Below are 24,920 nucleotides of genomic sequence, written 5' to 3' on the forward strand. Positions count from 1 at the left end.
ACGTTGGGTGGCGGTAATTGGCTGACGTTTCAAAACATTCAGAAAAATGTTTGATGAGGAAGGAAATGCATCCTGTACATTTTTTTTTAGCCATCACAATGTGTATTGGGGAGAAACACTGAAAACAAAATACAAATAAAAACAAAAAAAATAAATGAGGAAGAACCAAAATGACCTCAAACAGAAACAATGTCCTTCATGTGAAGGTCTAAAATGCAAACTGGCTCTCACAAAGACAGCAAAACAAGACCACACTCAAACACCCACGCCATAAGATGCATTTGACAGAGCAGTCACTGGATATTGTGTCTGCCAGCACTGCTGCCTTGCTGGACGGCTGTGAGCTCTAGGGGGGCTGATGGCAGGATATCTGAGGGAAATACAGACGAGGCGCCAGTAAAGATGTGAAGCAGGGGCTCAAACTGTGTGTGACAGAGGTCCCCTGCCTACAGCACAGCACTACAGCATGACAGCCCACTTTCCCAGCTCCGCTCCTGTCCTCCGTCCCTCCCTGCCTGTCTCCTCGCCCTCTCGCTCCTGTTTAATACATTATAAAAATTCACTGCTTTCTCTCATAGGCGCCACATAACCCATTTATCACTTTTGACATTGGCACAAATGACTTTGGCTAAAGAGCAGGGATGGAACATGTGGCCCGTTTGTGTATTCAATCTGCAGACGTACGCACAGAGAGCAGCGAGAGAGAGATTTGTCATGGAGTAATTCCACTTCATGATGAATGGGTTTATAGATAGGGCTGCTTCTACAGGTAAGGGGTGACTCTGAGTTAAGTTTGTGAGAATATTTAAGTGTACTGCAGTATGATTTTCACAGGCTAAATCAATTGTGAAAGCAGATATTTCCAAAGTCCCTCTCAGTGGGTTCTTCCCAAGAGATTGCATGATTTTCTACCTGCTGCTCTTAAAATAATAACAGTGAATCGCTAAGTATCAGTGATAGAATGTGTTCTCACTTCAGACTCAGATGAATTGTGCTGTGACCAAAAGTGCTACAATGTCCAGTGCTTTTGTGCCGTTTTCTCCTGATAGATTTCATGATTTCCCCTGTAAGCAGCAGCGTGGCAGAGTGGTTAGACAGATTGTCTCTCAGGAACACAGGTCATCCCCCTGCACAGCCTCTCAGTCTCTGAAGAAAGCCCTTAAACAAGATACTTAACCTCTGTCTGCTCCAAGGAACATCATACATGACTGACCCTAAAAAAGAACTTTTGCTAACAAGTCTTCTTACTAAAACTATAAAAAGCATTATTGCCTTCCAAAACAACCTACGTGATTTCTACAAAACTAATTTATATCAGCGTTTTCTGATCTGCTACTTTGCCTAGGGTTTGGAAAAGGAATAGTTTTCATTTTCACTTTGGGAAATACATTTAATTACTTTCTTCTTGGGAGTTAGATTAGAAGATCAAATGAATCAAATAAAAAATGTATCAATGACTTAAAAAAACAGCTCATTCTAAGGTAACATAAACACAACAGTTCTTATTTTCAGGTGATTATACACTAACAAAAACATACCTATGAATATTATTTTCCATTTCTGACAATAAATGTTACACACTAGACCTTTAAGACTTGATATAATTTACAGGTGAGTTATATAGAAAATTCACACAGTTGTCAGGAACGGGGAAAAGAGACCAAAACCAGGCTGTACCAGTAGGTTGTTCGAGGAACTAGTTTTTGGCACCATCATTAGTCCAAAATTACTTCAATATGTCTAATACTTTGGTGTATGACGAAGTACCTGCACTTATTGGTAATAGCGTCATCACCCTCACAGACACTGTAATACTCATATTTCAGAGGTGATGGCATCAACAACTTTGCAACCTGTTGCCACAAGAAATGAATCACATAAAGGAAGCTGATTTTATCGCCCATGGACCCATACATTTAAACCATAAGTGCCACCTAATGAAAAGAGCTGATATATAATCACTGGGTCTAAATTCAGAAGCATCTCAGTGCCGTTCTCTGCAGGGTATTAAATGCAGAGTTGAAAAGAAAAAGCAGTAAGTAAATGTGGGAAACCTGCACACAGCAATCAATAGTGGTGTAATTAAAGGGCCTGGGAGTCCTTTCTATAAAGCCATTTCAAGTTGTTCTGCTTCGCTCGCCTCTCCCTCCATGGCCTCGCAATGTAATTGCCACGGAAATTTGTTACACTTTTGGCATTTGTTCTGAGTGGGAGACAGAGAGAGCCAGAGAGCGAGAGTAAGAAAGAATTGCATGTGCTGAAAATATAAGAGAGGAGGAAATGAGACAAAGAAGGAATTCAGGCACAGTTGATTTGCTGAAGTCACATTCTTCAGCTATGAGTTTGCCTACAGCCTTAATTGGTTTTAAGATGAATGTGTGTGTGTGTGTGTGTGTGTGTGTGTGTGTGTGTGGGTGCGTGGGTGAGAGAGAAAGGGGATGAATGGCACATAACTGGTACCACTGGCCCCTCCACTGTTGAGTCCTGATCCTTATTTTATGATTTAGGTTGATATTAAAGATTATAAGAAACCTACTCCAATCTGAGTGGTAGTGTACAGACCTCAGACCAAAAATGAACTAAATGCCCCAACTTGAGCATTATCAATATACCCATTACATGGTAGCATGTGGACATTGCTTTTTGTGTGCTTTTGGTTGGTTTAGCGTTGTTTTTTCATGATTTGGGTTTGACACCTAGTTCTAATTGGGAGAAATGTCAATACTAAGGTATAGAATGGTATTTACAGCATTCAATAGTGTCAGTTTTTGGGAAGGCTGTTTTTTCGTTTAAAGGCGGGGTCAGTCATTCTGGAGAAAGATGGTTGATTGACAGAATGACTGAGGCCACCTTTAAACGTGACAATACGTCTGTGTACAAAGCCAGTCCCAGTTTGGTGTGGAATAACTTGACCAGTCTCCACAGAGCCCTGACATCAACCCAATCCCACACCTTTGGAATGAACTGGAACGCCTACTACAAATCGGACTTTTGCGCCAAAAAACAGTGGCTGACCTCAGTAACCACGGGCTGTTGTGTCTGACTTGTAGCAAACCCCTGTATTTCACACAAGCATCTAGAGTGAAGGTCAATTAATGTGAAGGGTAACTTTTAGGAGCTGTGAGAAACTTCTTTTATTGTTAATAAGGTCTATCAGAACACCATAATTAATCACAAATAAAAATGTAATAGTTGTAGATGAGCCAACTTAGCCAATCAAAAGCTTAAGTGGTGGTTTATGAGGTGTCGGCAGGGCAATATGACTCGGAGTCACACTTCCCCCAGTCCCTTTTCTCTTCAGATAAGAAGCATGAACATGCATGAACATAAAGCTGTAAGTATGTTTGTGTGTAAGTCTGTTAATGTGTGTGTACGATCATTCAGCCTTACCAAAGTAAACAAGGGCTTGCAACATGCCTTCAAGGTAGTGATTGACTAGCTTGATAATTGTCTGGTCAACAGACAGACCACTCAGATAGAGTCAGAGCCAAAGCCCCAAGGCCTGATGGGCACAGGGTGTATTCAGTGAATTAATCAATCTAAAAGGGATGAAAAAATGAGAGAGGTGGACATGCTCTCTCAGACACAACACCCACACATACAAACACATACAGATACATGTCCATGGACATAAGGAAACACATACGGTTAATTCAGATGAGAAAATATACTTAAAAAGATTTAAAGAGAGCAGCAATACTCAACATATCCTGTGGTGTAAATGAATTTTTTTTTCAAACAGGGCTCCTAACTATATGCTTGTGTCCAAACAGAGATTTTTCTTAATTTAAAGCAGCTATATGCACTATTTTTCAAGCCTGTTGGGTGAATAAAATGCCTAACAATCTGTGAATCATTTGGCAAAAACATTATAGTAGCCCAGGAAAAAAAATACAGTCCGTACAGCCCACATCCTATTTTATGTTCATCATAGATAGTCTTTATCATTCTGAAACCAGTACACAACAAATGTTGAGAATGACTTTACCACCTAAAAAGATCTCCAAAAAATATCTGATATAATTTTTTGTAAATTACATAACATAAAGGGTAGCAATTCGGCATAAACAACATTGCTATAGAACCTGTATTTCTGTTCAACTATTCAGTTCACAGACTGAATCTTTATCCAAAGTCCATAAGCCAGTTAGCTATCAAGCTTGCTCACTGAGGTGACATGACTGAATGAAACACAACACACACGAGAACAACCCTCCATGACATTGCCATGAGCCACATGTATTTATGAACTTTTGCAAGTGATTTTGCAGTGCCACAAGGTGAGCTTTCTGGCAACAATGAGTGTAGAATAATAATAATAGAAGGAATATAAAGTATGTAGGATTACAATATGTCTGCCTGCGTGCTGCACAGCAAGGATACATAATAATGATCACTATCAAACTGATAAATAAGCAAGAGTCTTAAAAGATCCAATATTTACTACATCACTGTAAATATTCACACGGACAAAAAGAAAAAAAAATACTGATAGAGGCACAAATTTGCACACACATGCATGTTGAGAGTACTGTGAGGTTGACCGCAGCATCTCGTTAAGGTCTGGCGGTCTTCGTGGAGGGCCCCTGAGCAATTAACCAATGGCCAACCAATACAGTCAGCCTTAATTGAATGGGAATTAAAAGAGAAAAATAAGGAGGAAAGGTATTAAAATGAGAGAAATAAAATGAAAGGAGGCAGACAGATGGAAACAAATGATAGTGGGATCCCAAGAGTGGTCAGAGGTGCAGCCAATCGATTGGAGACAGATTACATCTCTCTCGCTCTCTCTCTTTGTCTCCCCTTTGTCTCTCTCCCTTTCTTGCGGCCATTCTCTCCCTCTTTCGAACTCATTTGATGTAATGGAAACACTTCAAAAAGAAGCCTACCTTGCAGAACCATTGGATGTACATTATGGTCAGGCTACACGGATGCCTGTCTTCAGAGTGGGGACAAACAGAAACGGGCACACACACATTCAAAATGTGCACTCCAAAACCACCAGTACCTCTGCCAGAGCTGGAACAGCTTCGGACACACAATTTAGATCCTGTGACACACGAACAATATCCATTGCCAGACTCATCCTACTTAGATAAGATTCTACAATCCTGTAACTGGCTAAAACTGTCAATAAAATACTTTTTTGACACCAAAAAACCTTAAAATCCAATACCACTGAAATTTTCTGAAATAGCACTAACACCATAGGCTTAAAGGTTGCAATTGAAAACAATACTAGGGAAAAGTGGCACACAAATGCACTGCCCCACTACGCTTAAGGATCAATTGTACTCATGTCTTTGGCCACTGGTTTTTGGGGGTGCATCACTGATTGTCTGTGTGACTCACCCAGAAAGCATGGGTGCATGACAGTGACAAACTGTGTGTGTGTGTGTGTGTGTGTGTGTGTGTGTGTGTGTGTGTGTGTGCGACTGTTATCTGTGCAACATGGGTAACAAACAGCAGAAAGCAGTGTTCCAGTCAGTGACCAGCTGCTTGGATTTATAGGGGAATAAATGGAAATGGACAGACCGTAGACACATACAATGGGGAAACATGCTGGCAACAAGAGATGAGGACTCCTTCACATAACCCCCCAAAAACTGCTGGAGTAGGATGGAGGGGTATGAGTGAGTGGGGGTTCAAGTGAAAGACAGAGCATTCAGAATGAGGGAGTGAAGGAGCAGAAGGTGGCACTGTGGTAGAGGCCTGCGGCGATGATGCTGAGATAAGAGGGGATTTACACTCTCGAAAGCAGGAATTACCCTGTAATACTATATCCATCTCATCTTTCTCTCTCTCTGTTACACACATATACACACTATCTAACCACAGACACCAGCACACATACTGTAGTCATACACCTCAATATGCTACGGCTGTTATCTCTGGTACCCTTACACGATCAGGACAAAACTGCAAGATTTTACCAAATCTGTGACATTATGGCAAGAAATTTCATAAACTAATAGCGGAGACATAGCTGTTAGACCAATGACTCCCAAAAAGACATATATGACCATTGCAGAGTTCCAGTGACAGGCTTTGTTGTACTTTAGTCATCAGGTCAAAGTTTGGTTAGCTTTAGGCACCAAAACCACTTGGTCAGGTTTAAGAAAAGAACATGGTTGAGGTTAAAAAAAGTATGTAAATTATATCACTCAAGTAATGTTATGTATGACATAATTAGTGAATGCTGGCTTTTGGTTTCACACAAACATTGGTCTCCTGTTTAAAAGTCTGGGTGCATTTGTCATGTATTGTCATGGACTTGTCATACTCTCAATCACCTAACTTCCTCTTTTGCTTCCCGTCATAATTACTATGGCCACTACAGATTGCCACCTAGCAGTAAATGTAAATATGGGTCATAATAAACGTCTTGCACAGACAACCTAGTCTGATGAAAAGGTGAAAAGGGGCTGATTAGACACATGTAGAGGCATTGTACAGACTTATAACTGAGATGTAGCTGCATTGCTGGCTATGATTAGTCTTTCAAAGAACGTCCCCACTGGCAAAAAAGTAAAACAGTATTGGTCATATCTTCGAACACTGAATACAACCAGTGTAGAATCTACTTAGTGTAGGCCAATCCTTTGGAAACATATGAGTGATATCATTAACCAATCTACATTCTACATTATATATATCTGACATTTTTAATGGATGATTCTCAAATTACAAAATGCACTAAGCTTTTTTTGCTTTTTGTAATTTTGTTGTTACAAAATCTTCAGTGGAAAGTACTTTACTATTCACAGTGAGGTCTGTGGATTAGTGATGTCATGTTCCTGTTGCAGTTTTAGCCATGCTAACGACAGAAATCTATAAATGGCAACATCAGTTGGTCAACCACTTTGGTTCAGATTGGAATATCTCAACAACTGTTGGATGGCCTACTACTTTTACTTTAACGTTTGTATTTCAGAGTTAAATATCTCGACAACCATGAATGGATTATCATGAAATTTGCTACATATATTAAGCGGTTCCCAGATGATGAATCCTAACGACTTTGTTGTTCCCCTGACTTGCACCACCATTAGGAGGTAGAAGTAGATGGATTGTCATGAAGTCATACCAGCTAAACAAAAACAGGGTAGCATGCTTATATTAGCATTTAACTACAAATATTGTGTGCAAAAGCTCCTAGCATGGCGATAAGCTCAGTCTCGTTTAAACGTAATTTTCAATGTTGTGAGGACCACAACAAAACCATATCTCGAACGGTTGGATACCACCAAAACTAAGTGAGAAAATGTGAAATTTGGTTGAACCAGCTCTTTAAGCCATTGCTTCAATACCAATATCACCTTCTTCACCTCCATCTTCTTGTCTCTTGTTTGGTCTCTTTCGATATTTCAACCGAGCAATATCCTGTTAGAATAGGAAAATATCCTCAATGCCTTCTTATCTATTCATTTATTTTTCTTATAATATATTTTCTGCTTTATTTTTTTATGTGGGTTATGTGAAATGAGACAAGCCTTCCTGGGAGAGAAATTACTTTGCACTTGCTAATTTCTATCCTGTTTTGTAGGAGCACTTTTACATAGTGTAATTTTTTCACAAGCATTTTATGGTCATTTTTACCATGAGGATCTGTAATGCCCTGCCCCGATTTAATTTTGCTATAATGCTTTTCTTTGCTTTCAAGGAGGAATGTTGAAACCCCAATCAAAATAAGTATCTCTTACATTTAATCCCACCATCTGTCTATTCATTCTCCTTTTGTGTGAAGGGAGGTCTCGTTGGCCCCTACAGTAAGAGCTTGTCCCTGCATCTCTTCTCTCACCTCATTCACGATAGGTTAATTACCAACTGCATCTCATTTATGATGACGTGACCACGACATGCACCCAAGACCCAAGTCACATTTCAAGGCAATCAAAATGTAATGCAATAAAAATAGTTCAAGTAATTAAACAGCACAAAATAACAAGAGCAGAGACGGCATGCAACTACAATAAAAAAGAGAATGTAATAAAAGAAGGGTTAGAGAGCAGGTCTATATATAAAACGCCTATGAATACTTATCTTTTGGGGGACTTTTTTTTTTTTGCACTGGGTTGGGAGAGACTTGAAATAATGGAGTGAGAGCAACATTCTACATGAGTCACTGACCAGCTTGCTGGGTGACAGGTACAACTGCCTGTAACATATAGACTAAATGCTTTCTCTGCATGCCTGCTTACCTTTATTCCTCTTGCTCTTTCTTTATCCGCAGGTCAAAAGATATGGGCTCTTGAAGCTCAGTAACAAAAACCTTGGATTTTTGCTTTGAAAGGTTGAAAAGCCTTCCAAACATTTAATGATGATGTTTAGGAACAAAACAACTTGGCAAAGTTTGGCCAAACATCTTGGTTTGAGTTTAAATGACTATTTTAAGTCCAGGGTGCCCTTTATCATCGTGGTTAAAATTATAAGGTTAGGTAATGATCTTGGTCATGATTACAGAAAAAAAGAATCTTGTATATCAATAGGAACTTTGAACTTTGAAGTAGCTAGTGGTCCACCACGTTGAAGTGTTTAAGTAATGTTTTTTTTATCTATCAATCCACTCTGGAGTGGAGTGAATGAAAGGCTAAAACTAAAGTTTGGAATTTATTTATGAAAGTACGTGCATATAAACACCTTTTTTAAATCTATGATTGATGTAAAATGTATTGCTGACCTGATTTTCTCTAATCTCCCTAAAACTGGACCTGTCTTCTATTCTGCCCAAACTACCACAGCGTGCATGGCTGCCTGTTTCTGCAGAATCTGAGCCAATTTACTGCCTCAACCAAGAGTCTCCTTCTCCTCTCCAATGTATGTCGTGAGCCTGACTTCCTTTAGCTCATCCCTACACACAGGCCCGGTCCTAACCAATTTGGTGCCCTAGGCAAGATTTTAGGTGGTTCCCCCCTTGCATCGCAATAAATTCCACTGCCAGTTATATACATACATATACTATAAGAAACTTTGACATTTTATTTCATTTTTAGAGAAACAAGTTGCTCAATCAAAACAGTCAACAAGAAAATAATACATTAGAAATAAATAATACAAGGAATATAAATAGCCCACACAAAGTATAAAATTTAACTACCTACAAAATAAAAACTGTAAACAAGTGATAAAATAAATTAAACTACACCACCACCTAGTCATCCTCACATGACCTGCTACAGTTGTACTCTCCTAGTCTTTCTTGCAGCAAAGTCATCTATAACATCATCTTATGACAACTGATTTGAGACCACATAATTGATGCTTATGATGGAAAGTCCACTGAGTTCTTGCATCATAGTAGATCTCAGGTAAGGTTTAATGAGTTTGAGCTTGGAGAAGTTTCTTTCAGCAGCAGCCACTGTAACAGGAAGAGATGGGTGTTACAGTCTAATAATAACAGAAATGATTCCAATAAAAAAATTAAATAATAAAAATGAAAAACCTAAGAGATGCATTACTTTCACTGTACTGTACATGAATGATATACAGTGCAATTTCTTCTGATATGCAAATTAGATTAGATTTAATCTCATTGTCATTACAGTGAAATGCTGATGAGCAGAATGTCAAGAAGCAGTAAACTGCAGTATAATATAACAGATGGGAATGTATTAACATTAATGATGTGCACTTTAACATGGATGTAAAGTTTAACACTATAAACACACTTTAGAACATACTGAACTGTAACACAACAAACAACAAGGCTTACAACTCTAATATATAAAGGTGTGTGACTGTTACAAGCAGAGCAAACGTTAGCTAACCAATAATAAATACAAATAAAAATGTAGACAAGTGTAAACACCTGCTGAATAGATCTAATCTTTACAAATGTCCCTGAGAAATATAAGGTGGGAGTACTACTTTTTTCTATAACAGCTGTTCGGCCCCTCCATAACATGAACTAACATTAAAACGAGCAAACGCTATTTACTGATTAGCAAACCGTGTTAGACTAAAGGTTACTATCGTTCTGCAACAGACAAATCATTTCATCACATTATCTTTACTCTACCTCTGTCTTTGTCGCGTTTTTCCTCCTCTTCTTTTCTTTTTTTCCTTCTCTGGGCACCGGAAAGTTTTGGTGGTTTTGCCATTGTTAATGGTTTCTGGGGTGACGTCAGAAAACTCCACCATCTCTCAGAGAGCAGGTAGAGGAGGAGGGGGGGCGGGGGGCTTAATAAAGTCTTATTATTATTTAATAGGCTTTGCTATACAGTTAAATTAATGTGGGCTTATTTTTTTTTAATACTACTACTATTGAAAGTTGGACGGCGCCCTTAGCATTTGCTTATGCCACGGGCTGGCACTGCCTACACAAACTGTGATTGCCCCGGCAAATGACCTTCTCTTCAGGTAGCAGCACCCCTAATCCTTCATATTTATCTCAGTTATCACTCATACTTGCCTAATATGAATTTAAAGTTGGTTCACTCACTGATTGCGATATGATTATCCTTGTCATCTAATTTGTATCTGTTAACTTATGTGTATACATTGAAAATATATAACCACAAGCAGCTGTCATGACAATTCTCTCTTTTTTTTGGCATTTTGCTTTATTTTGCATAGTGACACAGGCAGGGGATAGAGAGGGGACAGGACCGGGTGAGCTACTGGGGCGCGCCGTCATGACACTTTGTGCGTGTAAACATCAGAGAGCCTGTACTCTAAAAGCAACTCAAATATATTTAACATATTACCAACTCATGAACCCTGTAATATATATTAACTTAATCCTGTGGAGAACACTACTTAAATAGTGGTTTTAACATGTTGTCCTGTATAAGCATTGTGTGTGAAATGTCGTAGAGAATAAGAGAAAAAGAAAGACAACGACTGTGAAGTTGCATGAGACACTTCCAGTGGACATTACAGCAGTGGAAATGAGGCATTCAGGCCACATCTGTGACTCAGCCAAGCCGTGTTTGCTGGAGACTCCAGGTTATGGTCAATGAGTCATCGTACAGTGTGACTAATATTCTAGCAGAGGTAGGCGGTGCTGACGTTAATTCATTTAGATAGAGCAGGGTGATATGAAAACAAAGATCCTGTATGTACAATTTAAACTTTCTTCATGTTAATAATTTGGTATTTTGTTGGTTTGTGTACTTTCTTGAATTTTCCAGCGTTCTTACCTCCATATCCAAGAATGTCATGCTTTAATATGAACAAAAACCATGTCCCTGTGCAGTGAGCGTGTAAAAGGATAATCTGTTGATTTTGTTTTCATTGATCAATTATTTGTTTTGTTTACTAAAGGTGCCTTCATAAAAGCCTGATAAATATCTGAAAGTCCAAGACAATGTTTTCAAAGAAAGAGAGAGAGAGAAAAAAGTAGCAAATCTTCACACACAACTATCACAAGGGAATGCCTGGTATTTTTACTTGAAAAATGTCTTCAACATTTAACTGGTTATCAGAATAGTTGCAGATTATGTTTTTCACAATTATATTAAAAACTAATCATTTCAACTTTTAACTGAGTCAAAGATCAGAAAGTCTAGAATCAACAGTGGCATGCCCTGCTACTGTAGTCAATATGATTGAAAGGGATACCAAAGCTCGAAACTGGATGCAGCAGGACATTAAGTAGACTGCTATCGTACCAAACACATTTTATCAGAATGAAATCTACATGCTGACATGAATATCGCTTTCTGTTACTGTGGAGAATGACGAGGCAGTGAGCTAAGCGAAGTCCAGACATTATTCTCCTCAGCCTCGTCCTGCAGCTCACCCTGGGGGTTCTGGGCTCCTGAGGCGTTATAATTAATATTTAAAGATACATATGCATACGTCCACCTTGTTGGACATTGCTGGAATAAATCCACAGGGAGGAATCCTGGGGATATCCTAACCCTAATTGTGATGGTGGCACATGTAGATACAGCAGCAAGTAGTTCGCTCAAACATCGCTACATTTTAGGATTTTATTTGTTATAAAAACCTTGAACCTCTCTTCTTTCTATGTAAAGGACAGCAGTTTCACTACAAAACAACAACAAAACAAACAAATGATGAGGATGAGACTGTGCATGTGTTAGTCTGTCTTCATTAAATATTTAATTTGATTAATTTAATTAAGGAATTTAATTTGTGAACTTGATCTTTTTGATCTGAGACTGTTAGATGATGTGTTTGTATATAATATTGATTGATATATATGTGATTGATACATATAATTCATGCAACAGTCATTTTGTCATAGTGTATTTTGTGTATTTACCAGCATTGGGAGGCATGGCGAGAGGAATACAGGAGTCTCCCTGCCCTGTGGATGGAGAGGACAGTAACGTCTTTGCCAGGAAGGCAGAGATAGGCTGAACCAACAGAGATGTCAGACTTCCTACCGCCTCTCTTGACACCTCAGCTAGAAAGAACAAATACAGGAAGAGGATCAATGGAAATCAAGGCAAAAACCAGAGTGAAGGCAGAGCAGTCAGAAAAAAAGAGAACCATATATTTATTTTACAGTTTTCTGTTGCACAAGGTACTGGAATTTCAATTCTTCAATGCAGCAGTAACAGAAGGGGAACCAAAGTAGAACCTTGAGGAATTCCATATGTTTCCAATGCTACATTTGATTAATTCAGTCACAGTGTCTCTTTTTATTGTTTTGACGGACAATTATATGTACCTGTGAAACCCTGCAAACACATTTTTGGCTCTCTTGTAGACAGTGGCAGAATATAACTACGGTAAGTTAACATTTACTCAAGTATTTAAGTATAATTAAGTATAATTGAGGTACTTGTACTTTCAGCAACTGTCTACTTCAACATCACAATATTTCAGAGGCAAGAGTTGTACCTTTTATTCCGCTACAGTTATTAACTAGTTATTTTGCAGATTTACCAATAGTACAAAATATAATAAATTATGATGTATTATTATTATAGTATTATTAAGTTTAGATGAGACTTTATTGATCCCCACAGGGGTGATTTACAAACTACCCAGTAGTTTATATAGGATATAAGGTCATCATTAAAAACAAATTAATCTAATGTACACGTTAATGCATCGAAAATTCTAATCCAATATTAAATTGTTCTGAAACCGGCAATTCTGCATAATGAGTACTTATACCTTTCATACTATATTTTGATGAAAATACTGTACATTTACTAAAGATTGTGAATGAATTGGGACTTGTAACATTGTATTTATACACTACGGTATTACTACGTTTACTTAAGTAGAAGATACACATACAAAAATGTAATTTTCCAGTTTGGAAATTTTTGTTCGGTTTCACCATAAGATGTCATAAAATCAAAGACTTTCATAAAAATACAACTCACAAAAACATTCAAAACATCCAAAAAAGTACAAATCATGACACACAAGTCTACACTATACACAACATTACATTAACATACTGTGCAAAAAACTACAGCAAAGTCAGAAGCACCACTCTGCATCTTAGTCTACTCCTATCCTACTTTCATTTATTTTCATTTGTCTTGACAGCATTTAGGACGAAATATTTCTGGTAGATATTTCTATAAGCCATCGATCTGAGTACTTCTTCCACCACTGCTTGTAGAAATGTCTAATACTTTTGACCTTAAGTTTGTTTTTGATCCTTTTGTTGGTGTAAAAAGGATTTTTCAGACCTTAATCACATGGAAAATATATTTTAAAGAAAGAAGATCATAGTTAGGGCAGACAATCCATTCAGTTGAGAAGATACTGCAAGGCCTAATGTGGTTAATTAAACATCAGCTGGCCACAGTATCAATGCTATTATTTTGTATTCTTTTTGTTTTCTGTGAAATAAGATAAAATAAATAGTAAATACAGGTAATCACAAGGTCACACACTATTTTAGTTTTCATTCATCTTTGTAAATCTTATAGCCATGTTAAAAGAGGGGTCATGCGAGTGGTTTAGTTATCGCCTTTCTCCACCACCCTTCTGTCACATGATAATGATGATGTTGTTTGTTTGGATGTTGTTTATTCCGTCTCTCAGTAATTGTTATGGGCAGCAGAGCCTGATCAGTCTGACTGCACTCTTATCTCAGTGTTGTTAGTTAGCTACCAGAGATATTGCTTGTCCTTTACAGGTTGAATTCATCTCAGATAAAGGTGTGTGTATGACTCTCGGAACCTGTTATCTCCATTCTAACTGTTATTATGTCCTTCTCTTTCTCCTTCTCTCCTCCACCCTCTGAAACTAGTGCTAATAGAGATGAGGTTTTGTATACGTGGAGCCATTCAGCCAATATGGGCAATGCTGAGGGCAGCACGGCTGTTTTTCCCTTGTTAAGACACTAACCCTCGCTTTAGGTCCATGCAGGTTCTGTTCATGCGGAATGCATAGAGTACGTGAGATACACACAACATAATACTGGATGTGATGAATATAATGACCTTCAACTGTTTAACTTAAAACGCAGAGTCTTACATTTTTGATCTCATGTTCAAAGACATGAGATTTACTTACATGTTGGAGAAATGTGTAATTCTTTGTGATTTTACTCCACTGAAAGCCCATGCGCACTGTGACTGTTACCATAGCTAAGGGTCTTGCACAAATATGAGATTTTCCAATACAAACCATGTGCTGCTTATCTCATACTATCCTTGGATGTTTTCAACAGAAAAATATCAGTGCTAGAAGTATCTAATATTTTATTTACAAGACTGCCAAAATAGGGTTTTACCACATCCTTAGTGGCATGACAGAAAGCTGGGGAAAAGGCCAACTTTGGATTAGAGCGATAAGCAAGTTCTTTCTGGGATATAACGTAAATAACACTTTTTACTTACTGCTGAAAGCACACATAAAAAAAGAACGAAAACTAAACCTGAAACTGAACATTTTTGGCATACCCTGTAAAAGGAACCAATAGGTGATTAAAGGCCTCATTAGCTATATTCCCTGTTAAATCATATCATCAATGTGAGTATCTGTTCCGGGAGGTTAAGTCCAGACTGTGAAGCTGAATTAGGAATCAGATGGTTGTAGTTCCTGTGGTGGTTCATAAGTATGTTCAGCAGAGACACTGACATGAGGACTGGGACCTGCAAATGGACAAGCAAACCTGTCAAAGTGAGATGTCTTTATGGACTTTTACATCTGGCCAATATAATGGCACACCAAGGTAAACTGCAAAACATGTAAAAGTAAAGCCATTTCCTAAAGACAAATATATAGGGGTAGTCTAAAGTATTTGCTGGTATGGGTAGCTATGACTGAACTACAGCTGGATTATAGTCTAGTATGAATTAATCAGTTCACAGATACAGCAGTCTGTTTAGATGATGTTTAGGTATCTTTGGGATATAAATCATACACTTGGGATATAAACTATCTTTGAGACTTTGGGTTTTGGACTGGTTGGAGAACATTTTAAAGACATCAGGTTGGGCTGTGGTTTTTACATACTTGATCACAGGGCATCAGCTGTTTTTGCATGTAGATTTTCTTTTTTTCCTGCTTCTAACACCTCAACTTTGAGGACAAAATGTTAACTTGCTGCCTAATATATCTCATCCACAATGTTATTCACTTCACCTGTAAGTGTTATGGCTGATCGGTGTATAGACTTGGTTAACTGACACATATTACAGTTTATATTTGGAACCTTTCTCCCACAACAACTCTGAATTTCATAGTATCCTAATTTAATTTCACAAGACCATTATTACAGTTTCTTTATAACGATCTCACTGCCAGGATTAAGGAATAAATGAATTGCTGACACAAAAAATAAAGTGTGATGTTGCATTTTCTTGCCCTTGTCATAGTTAAAATACAATATCTTCACAAACAAATGGGAGCTGCAATCAGCCATAACCGACAAAGTCATAACTCATTACAAAGGCATGCATCCTTTGTCCTGAATATCTAATTTCCTCAGCCAGTTGCATCTTGTATACCCCATTAACTTAAGCATATTGTTACTTTTCTGCTTCTCTTGCAGCTGATCCATACTTTGTCTAAGTTTGTGAATAATCTATATTGTAACCTTAGCTGTGAGGACAAGTTCAGCAACCCTTGAAAAATCCCTTGTGGTTTCTTTGAACCAAACTTCTAGTCAATAGCTTTCTGTGGCTGGTCGACAGAGTGTCAGTGTGGCACTCCACCTCCACAAGACAATTAATAATCCATGAACGACATGGGGAAGACAAGACTATTGGGAGAGGGCGAGGGTGAGGAAGAGGCGAAGGGTGAGAAAATCGAGGAGGAGAAATAAGTCAAAAAGTAAAAATGAAAAGGGAGGTCAGGAGACAGCTGGACAACATCGGAGAAATGTACGAGAGGATAGAAGAGAGGAGGCAATAGTAGATGAAGTGACAAGAGAAGAGAAGGTTGAAAGAGGACGAGCAAAGGGGAAGAAAGATGCAGAGCTTGGGTAGGAAAAAGGACAACGGGGGAATAGCTGAAAACTGCTATTAAGTAGCTCCTGAACTGCTTAAAATTGAGGACTAAATACGATAATGTAACTTACATATTGGTTTTTATTTTAGGTCCCTCTCAAGTCATGTATTATTCTGATTGGTTACTAAGATGCTTCAATACATCTGATTACGTGGCCATTACTTTCCATTTTTATATCCACTCTTATAAACCGTCATCTGACCAAACTGACAAGCTATTGATTTTTTACCAGTCCAAAACTGTAGATTTATTGACAACCCAGAGACCAATAAAGGAATTAAAATGGCAAAGCTTTGCAGTTAAATATATTCATGTCAATAGAATTGCTGCAACTGGTGGATTTGCAAGTCGTTTTTGTATAGTACAACTTTAGTTAACTTTGACGGGAAAGCATTTATTTGCACCATTTGATCGATCCAAAATATCGATATATCGATCCAACGTTGGTATTGATATTGATCGATACCAGTGTAATGGGATCGATACTTTAGTTTCTGTCCTGTCCGCACTGCTGCGGAGGCGACCTGTCTGTCTGTCTCTGTGTAAGTGCTGCTGCTTTTGAGTGCCGCTCCTGTCACTAAACCCCCCCGTCGGACGGAGCAGCGGGAAAGGAGCGCCATAAGGCACTACCCCCTAAACTAAAAGAACATGCCCACGTATTTGGTGAACGGTGAACTGAACGTATCTGTTTGCAATTAATGGATGTGCACGAGTAAAAACTCTATATATACTACTAACATAACAGAAAAGAGTACACTATATGAAGAAAGGTAGCAAGGAAACGATCTCAGGTGGAACTTAAGTTTGACTTTCATTTTCCAGTGGACCTATTACATTGGAGCAACACTGTAAAGAGAGGAAAACAAAACCTGGAAAGGCAGAAGGTCATTAGTGAATGATGATCCCAGGAAATCATTAACAAAGGGTCATCACTTTCTTTCAGAAGCGGGCTGCGTTTTAAACCTATATGGAGGTACTAGTATTATATGCAACTAGCTGACACAAAAATTGGTATCAACCATGCTGTAGGGAGGGAAGCTTAATAATGCTCTAAAGTTCGGCTAAATTTTGGCATTGGCCATTTTCAAAGGGGATCCCTTGACCTCTGACCTCAAGATATCTGAATGAAAATGGGTTCTATGGGTACCCACAAGTCTCCCCTTTGCAGACATGCTCCCCTTATGCTAATTGTATTAAGTTTTTGGGCAAAAACCATGCAGTCTTTTAGCATTTGGTATAAGTGTGTTACCCCCCAGTCAAAAAGTCTGGGAATGCTCAAAATATGTGGGTCATTAATATGTCAGTATTGACAATGGTGTATGGCGTTGTGTGACTGAAAAGAAGGAGATAATAAACATGACATTTCGTTCACCCTCGTACTTAGAACCATATTTATGTTCAAAAATAGATGTTTACCCTTTATTTAATCCTTGCCTTCAGCTTTAAAAATTGATGTCTTGGAAAACAATATTCCATTTCCTGGTACCAAGAACGGCTTTGATTTTGAGAGACAAGTAAAAGAGTATTTTTCTGAGAGGATCAATATTGAGGCGCAAACAAAATGTGAAAGATGAAGAGGACCCTCCATAGTTGCACTTTCACAGCAGTTCATTACCACATACTCCAGAACTATCTCTAAACCCTTCATTAAAAGATGCTTGAGAGCGATTGTCTTTGATGTTGGACTTTTCGTTTTGGCCCTCATCTTCTCCCACTCTATTCTAATTTACTGATTGAAGTCATTATGAGGAGTAGTATTGGGGAAGTTTACTTGTGCTTGCTGTTTACTGGCAAACACTTGACGATGTCATTATTATTACGTCATCTTTAATGGTGGAAACTTGTTTTTGCTGTAGCTTTTACATTTGCTACAGCGCGGTCTCTATACAAACATTGAGTAAAGGATTGCATTTGTCTGGATCCAGCCCAACTCAGCACTTTCACATTGACTGAAGGTGGTTATTTAAAGCAGTACTCCACTAATATTCAGTATTACACTTCCATAATATGGGGACTTTTGACTGCCAGGAGGTGAGGGGGGAGACGGTTTGAGGTCACTTAGTAGTAGACGTGAGTAAGACATAAAAAAGACAAGATTAAGAATAGAAAGAGCGGGAGCTGAAAGGCCAGGATAAAAACATAATGATGATTAAAACAAGCTTGCGGCTTGAGAACAAGCGGCAGATGTTGATGGTGACAGTGAAACAGGTTTGCTAGCTTAGGCTACAGTGCCAAGATGTCAGGCGTGCAAAACAAAATAGAACATATAACACTGCCTTAAACCACAATTCAAGTTTAGTAAGTGTGGCATTAATACATACAAAAAAGTCCTTTGTTAGATGTAAAAAGGTACATTGCAATGTCACCCAAGTATGAAACACTACTGCTTATTGTAGTTTTTTTGCAGCCACGGCCAATTACCACTGTTTAATGATAAAAAGGATCACAACACTTATTTTGTAGGGATAGAGAGACAAAAAAATTATTAATACAATTAATCTTTTTCTAAATTTGATTTAATGTCAGAGGCAGAGCCAGGACCCAGTAATGTGCCCATTAGGGTCCCTGCTCTGGAAGCCCCAGGTGAGCTATCATCTAATATGATCACATACAGTATATTAGTTCCAGTATCACCACTATTTTTACCCACATATTACTAGAAACCAATAATGCATTTTATCATAATAGAATACAAAACATACCAAGACCAAAACTGAAAGGGCAAAAGATAAAATGAACAGGAAATATGATTTTCTTGGCATGGGAGAAAGGTTGTGAACTTCACTTGGCTGCCTCTGTGGTTACAGTTTGGTCAAGTTGAGGCAATGTTAAGAGAATATTATAGTCAAAGGCTAAATTCATTACAGATTATCTTCATAGTGGAACCAGAGCTGACTGTTGCTGGGAGCTGAGACACAAGCCGGTGTGGTAGTGAAACATTTATCCATGTTCTGACCTCCTCTTTTTTTCTGGCCTAACTCTAACTAGACTGAGCTATATGAAAATGAGTGCTAACTATTAGTGGTGAAACATTTTTTTAAAAGCCTAAAGAGCTAAAGTGTTAAACGTCTCTCTCCACCTTTCCTTACACACTGTCTTCCTTGAGTTGTCCTCTTTTACTGTTTTTTTTCTTCTTGGATTTGAACCTTCTTCAGCCCTTTTTCTCCTTTCTTTCCTCCATCCTCTGAATGTTCAGCAGAGCGAGAACTCTACAAATCAATACCAGTGCAGTGTCCACGCTCTGTAAATCAGTCTTTCCATTACTGGACACTGATATTAACTGATACCTGGATTGACAGACTGGCTCTATAGGGCCAGTGTTTCTTTGTGTGTGTGTGTGTGTGTGTGTGTGTGTGTGTGTGTGTGTGTGTGTAGACTAGTGCAGGCATCTGACATCTTGACATATTCACAGAGGCAAGACCAGCCGTTGACTCCATGATGTGCAGGCCAGGCAGAAAATCATCAAACCACTTGGATGAAAAACTGTCATGAAGCAACAGCTATGGCAACGGCATGTAGGTGCAGTGGTTGGTATCTCCTTCAAACAACGCAGATCAAGTAAATTGTCTAGTAAAACAATGGCCAAGTGTCAAGGACAAGAAAACACTGAATTTGTCCAAAAAAAGAAGCCTGTTAAGTGTTTATGATTGTTAAAAATGATACATAATACACAATACAGATGAAGAATTGTATATCCATCCAACTTCTTGCAGTTACTGAGTTCACTATTTGTTAATTGTACAGTTTTGATTATAATATGAAATATCTGTAAAATATGTCAGGTTGTAGTCAGGGGTTGTTGTCTATTAAATGATAGAAAAAGGCTCCCTTTAAGGAAAAGGGTTGGAAACCACTGTGTTTGTCCAGCTCTCAATGTAATGACTTCCTGCCTGTGGCTCTCTGCCCCAAGCCCATTTGAGTATTTAAAGATATATTACAAATATAAAGTTTCCTTATTTCAAAGGCTCAGATATTTCCTCAAACAGCAGTGCACAAGAGGAAATAGTGCATTTGTTGAGGACTATTTGGTGTTCTGGTAAGTATGTGTGGCCCTAGGATAGTGAATATAGAACGGACTTAGAATAAACCAACTGTGTGTGTTCATGTCAGTTCAACATTGTGGCTCACTGGTATGTTTTAACAGTGTTTGGACAATCTATGGCACAGAGGAATGATGGTGAATATTTTAAATGTTGAGTCTTAAAGACTTAAAGATGAATTCTCTTGGAGGAATAAAAACAGAGAGAAACTGGTCTGCTAGGCTTGAAATTATTTGGTCTATCATAAAAATAATTTGTGCAGGTCTTTGTGGATATTAAAAATAAATAAATCCCAACATAGTTAACATGATTAAAGAGTTCTGCAAAGGTCATAGTCTGTTATTGAGGTAGTTTTAAATATGACCTATTTGGGGTTCAGTATTTTGCTCTAGGAAACTTCAACAGGCAGCGGGAGGAGCCAGGGATCGATCCACCAACCTACTGATTAGTGGACGACCTGCTCTACCTCCAGAGCAACAGCCACCCTTCAGACATTACTCCTTCTGTGTTGAGATACATATTTTTTATTATACATACTTGTGCATGAGTAAGTTTGCGTTATGCACATGCACACACAGATATATTTATTGTAATCATTTATTTATGCTGCAACAGTGTTCAAGTGTGTTGAATCCTCGGCCTGTTAATTAACACTGTTAAGTTGCCAAAGGATGTGATCATTTAACAACTTGTTCTGAGCTAAATTAAGCTGTTTTGCTGAAATCCAGGAACAACTACAACATGCTGCATTCCATAACATCAGAGAAACAGCCAAATACTGTATCAGCTGAGAAAAGGTTTTCTTAAAAGAAAATGAACAAAGGTTCAAATTGGGTGAGAATGTTCCTCCAATCAGGCAGCAATATGCCAAATTAAGTGAATTAAACAGCTAAAGAGTGGAAAGATATCAACCCTCAGGCTGAATCTTACTTTTCATTTTATGAAATATGTTTTAAAGGCTCAATAGGAGACTAACTGAATGACAAATTATAATGGATGTTTTTCATTATTGATTTGTAGATAGTGTAATGTAATAATAATGGCACACAGTAACTCCAGTGCCAACAAGGTTCAAGAAACTCTGAGTATTCCTTATTTTCTGGGTTCTTTGGTATGTGTTCCTAGTCATACTATTGATAATATGGCATACAGTGCAAGACAAATGGCTGTATAAATATTGGCCTTGGTGGGGAAATGTACTACGAATTGTACTCCACTGTTTAAAAGCATGTTCTTCTGGAAGAAGTCTTTGTGACAACAGTGAAGCAATGCTTAGAGGCCTCAGTGAGTCACTGTGCCACAACCAATACCTGTTTCAAGAAATAAACTACTGGGACAGCAAGGTTTACCCAAGAGGTTTATGTGCTGTAGCTGAGATGGCAGAAGTCTCCTGGGATGGTAACGTAGTATAACATGTACCTCAACCTAAAGCACGTTGCTTTATGCTTGCATTCACATGACTTTCACCCTCCACTGTTGCCATACTGGTGTCATCAAGTTTCTCAGTTGAACATTCAGCATTCTTAAAGCTGTAATATGCAACATTTCTCCATTAAAATGTCTATAAAAACTAGACCTGTGTTTTTGTTGAGTTGTGCACTTACATTATCCCAAATGTTTCCAACAATGTTCAAACCCAGAGAAATCTGTCATTAATATTCAGGTAACACTGCGTTTCACCGGTCGTCTGTCAATTTATGCATACAGCGTTGTGGTTGTGGCCAGAGGCTGTCCTGAATTTACTTTTTATCCAGTTTTAAGCCACATTTTTACTGTGCATGTTTTAGATCTTGGTAGTTTTTAACTATATTTTAACCAGATAAAGGATTTTAGTCATTGGATGTCTGGATCTTAAGTTATCAGAGCTGAGCTAACATTAGCAGCAGCTAACAGGATGTCCTTTGTCCTATGAAAACACTGACTTTTAAGGTGAAACAGCTTTATTCTGTGTTTTTACTGCTTTTAATCAGACGGTCCGTTTGCTTTAGAGAGGAGCAGTTGCTGTGGCAACGACAGTGCATGTGGATGCAGCTGCTAGTAGCTCCTTCAAACAACGCTACATTTTTGTTTTGTTTTTTGTTGTTGTTTTTCTTATAAACAGACCCACTGATGGGTCTGTTTATTTTGGAGAGGAGGAGACCTTGGCGGATAATTTGGCTCCCCGTAGAAACTTCCTGAACACTGACGGAATCCTAACAAGAAGAAGCTGCAATGACCGAGACTTCAGTGACAGCAATGGTGGTGAACAACTCCCATGATCCCACACTATATCACAATGTCATCAAACTTCATCTTTTGTTATTGTTAGCAGCAGAAATTACATATTGTACGTTTAAGAACATAGTGTTTTATATGGATCTGTTGTGTAATTCTATGATCATCAATATTTGTACCAATTTAATGACAGTCCATTCAGTAGTGGTTGAGATGTTTCAGTCTGAACCATGGTGGTGGTTGACTGACCGACAGACAGATAAACAGACCAACAATTCCAACCCTAGAGCATAACACGCCATACAAAACATATTATTCCACTTCAGACAGACATCGGATACAACATGTAGCCCCAAGACCTGGCTCAGTCAAGCCATTCGTGTGTCAGTGTGAGCGTACATATGCATATTTGTAAGAGAGAATGAGATGGAGACAAATGAATGGCAGATGATAGAGAGACTGAACATTTTAGACATGAAACAAATGAGATGGCAGGAAGCATCACATGGTCTCCCACAGTGATCAAAGCAGAGCAGAGGAATGCATTACAGCTAATAAGCACCGCAGGAGGGTCCTTCCCTCTCATCTCCGTGAATAAGTGACACCTCACTATTAGACATTTTGCTAAGCTCGCGCCAGCAGACAGAGCTTGAGAATGAGAGACAGGGATGGAGACATAAGGACAGAGGCAGATTCTGAGAAGAGAAAGGGACTTGTTCAGTTTCTCTAAGCCACAATACCAAAATTAAATCTGTTTTAATGAATTAGACAGAATTATTCATATTTTTTGGTTTCATTTGGTTTGTAGTAATTCCTTGTTTTCCTGCTTTGCCTTTGGCAGCTCGTTCATGTATGTGCAAAAAATCCTATCACATACAGTCGGTTCTTCATTATGTCAGTGTCCCTCAAAGGGACTCTAGATGGCATTGTTTCTGACATTATTATTATTATTTTTATTCCACAGTTCCAGACATTAGGTGTGAATTTCTATCAAGCAAATTTACTGTGTAAACAGGTATCAGACGGCAGCTTCGTGGTGGCCCAAGCATTCATCTCTTCTTAGTCTGTGCTTATTCGCCCCAAACAGCCAACGTAGCAACTGTATGGACGTTAGATGTAGCTAGCAAGCAATGTACACACGTCCGTGTGTATGATGTGCACTGGCTTAGCTTCAGACTGATCTCAGAACTCAGAAGCTCTTTATTTTATTTTATCTTTCTTTCTTGGGGAATAAAAGTCTGTCCTTCGGAGGTGCATCTACCAAAGTTATTCTGTACCTCAACAATACAAATTAGAAGAAAAGGAGTCATCAGTTGGACAGCAGGGAAAATAACTATATATGTGACCTGGGCAGGACTTGTAAAAAGAGAGCCAAGAGTGTTTTTCTTCCGAATGGTACAGAAAGTAGTGCTTTACTTTGACCTTCACAAAGCTAAATCTAAATGAAAGAAACTGAATTTAAGTTTCAAGTTAAACTCAATACAAACTGCATATCAGATTTCAAGCCCTTGCATTCAATGTCCAATCGAGTCTTAGAAATTTAATATTTGAAATTATTTATTCAACAAATCCATTTTCTCTGTCGAGTGTTTCAAGAGGAGTGCGACAAATTCAATTTGTATAATTGCTTGCACTGATCTTACTCCATCCCCACAACTTTCAAACATCTCTATCTTTCAAAGTTGAATGATGAGAGCACCTTTATTCTTGTCTGATCCTCCTTGTCTGAGCTGTTTAGGGACATTTGAATAAATCACATAGAATTAAAAGAAGCAATCAGTGGTTTGGATGAGTTTCGTGTGACTTGTTTTATGCTGTTCAGGAATATGATGAGCCTGTGACAATCAGCCAGACATAATAATTCATGGCTAGTACTGAAACTGATACCTTTATAGTGCAGAAGAATATACTTCGGTAAGTACTGAAATATTAACTGAGAGTCTATGCCACAGTCTGCCGTCAGCCATTCTCAATGTGGACCTCTTTCTAATCCCCAGATAACTACATAGTTAAATGTTTGGTTACTGTTTTCTCCAATCAGTGACAATTCTCAATGACACAACTGCAACCGAACCTGCTGCTAAGGAAGGCAGCATGAGCAGCTTATCAAGCTTCTGTTGAACAAGCATTATATAAAAAATACATAACAGGTTCACACTGGACAGTACAAACCATCCCCTTCACCTTGGTTGAAGTGCAATAACCATGCTTAATTTTTGGCATCTTATTTACATATGAAATGTTTTGCATTGTTGTTGTTGTATTATG

General features: G+C 38.3%; 1 protein-coding gene across 6 annotated transcripts in view; it reads right to left on the reverse strand.

Moving 5' to 3' along the window:
• LOC127350801 (inactive N-acetylated-alpha-linked acidic dipeptidase-like protein 2) overlaps nucleotides 1–24,920 on the reverse strand; it is a 479,274-nt gene that overhangs the window by 154,965 nt on the left and 299,389 nt on the right. For 5 of the 6 annotated variants that reach the window (XM_051377800.1, XM_051377799.1, XM_051377803.1 and 2 more), the window contains one exon: nucleotides 12,233–12,376. The exons of the other annotated variant lie outside the window; for it this stretch is intronic. In XM_051377800.1, coding sequence (XP_051233760.1) covers nucleotides 12,233–12,376 — 144 coding nt within the window. The remainder of the gene's footprint in view (nucleotides 1–12,232; nucleotides 12,377–24,920) is intronic. 6 annotated transcript variants of the gene reach the window in all.

The sequence above is a fragment of the Dicentrarchus labrax genome, unplaced genomic scaffold (genome assembly GCF_905237075.1).
Source record: "Dicentrarchus labrax unplaced genomic scaffold, dlabrax2021, whole genome shotgun sequence".
Taxonomy (NCBI): domain Eukaryota; kingdom Metazoa; phylum Chordata; class Actinopteri; family Moronidae; genus Dicentrarchus; species Dicentrarchus labrax.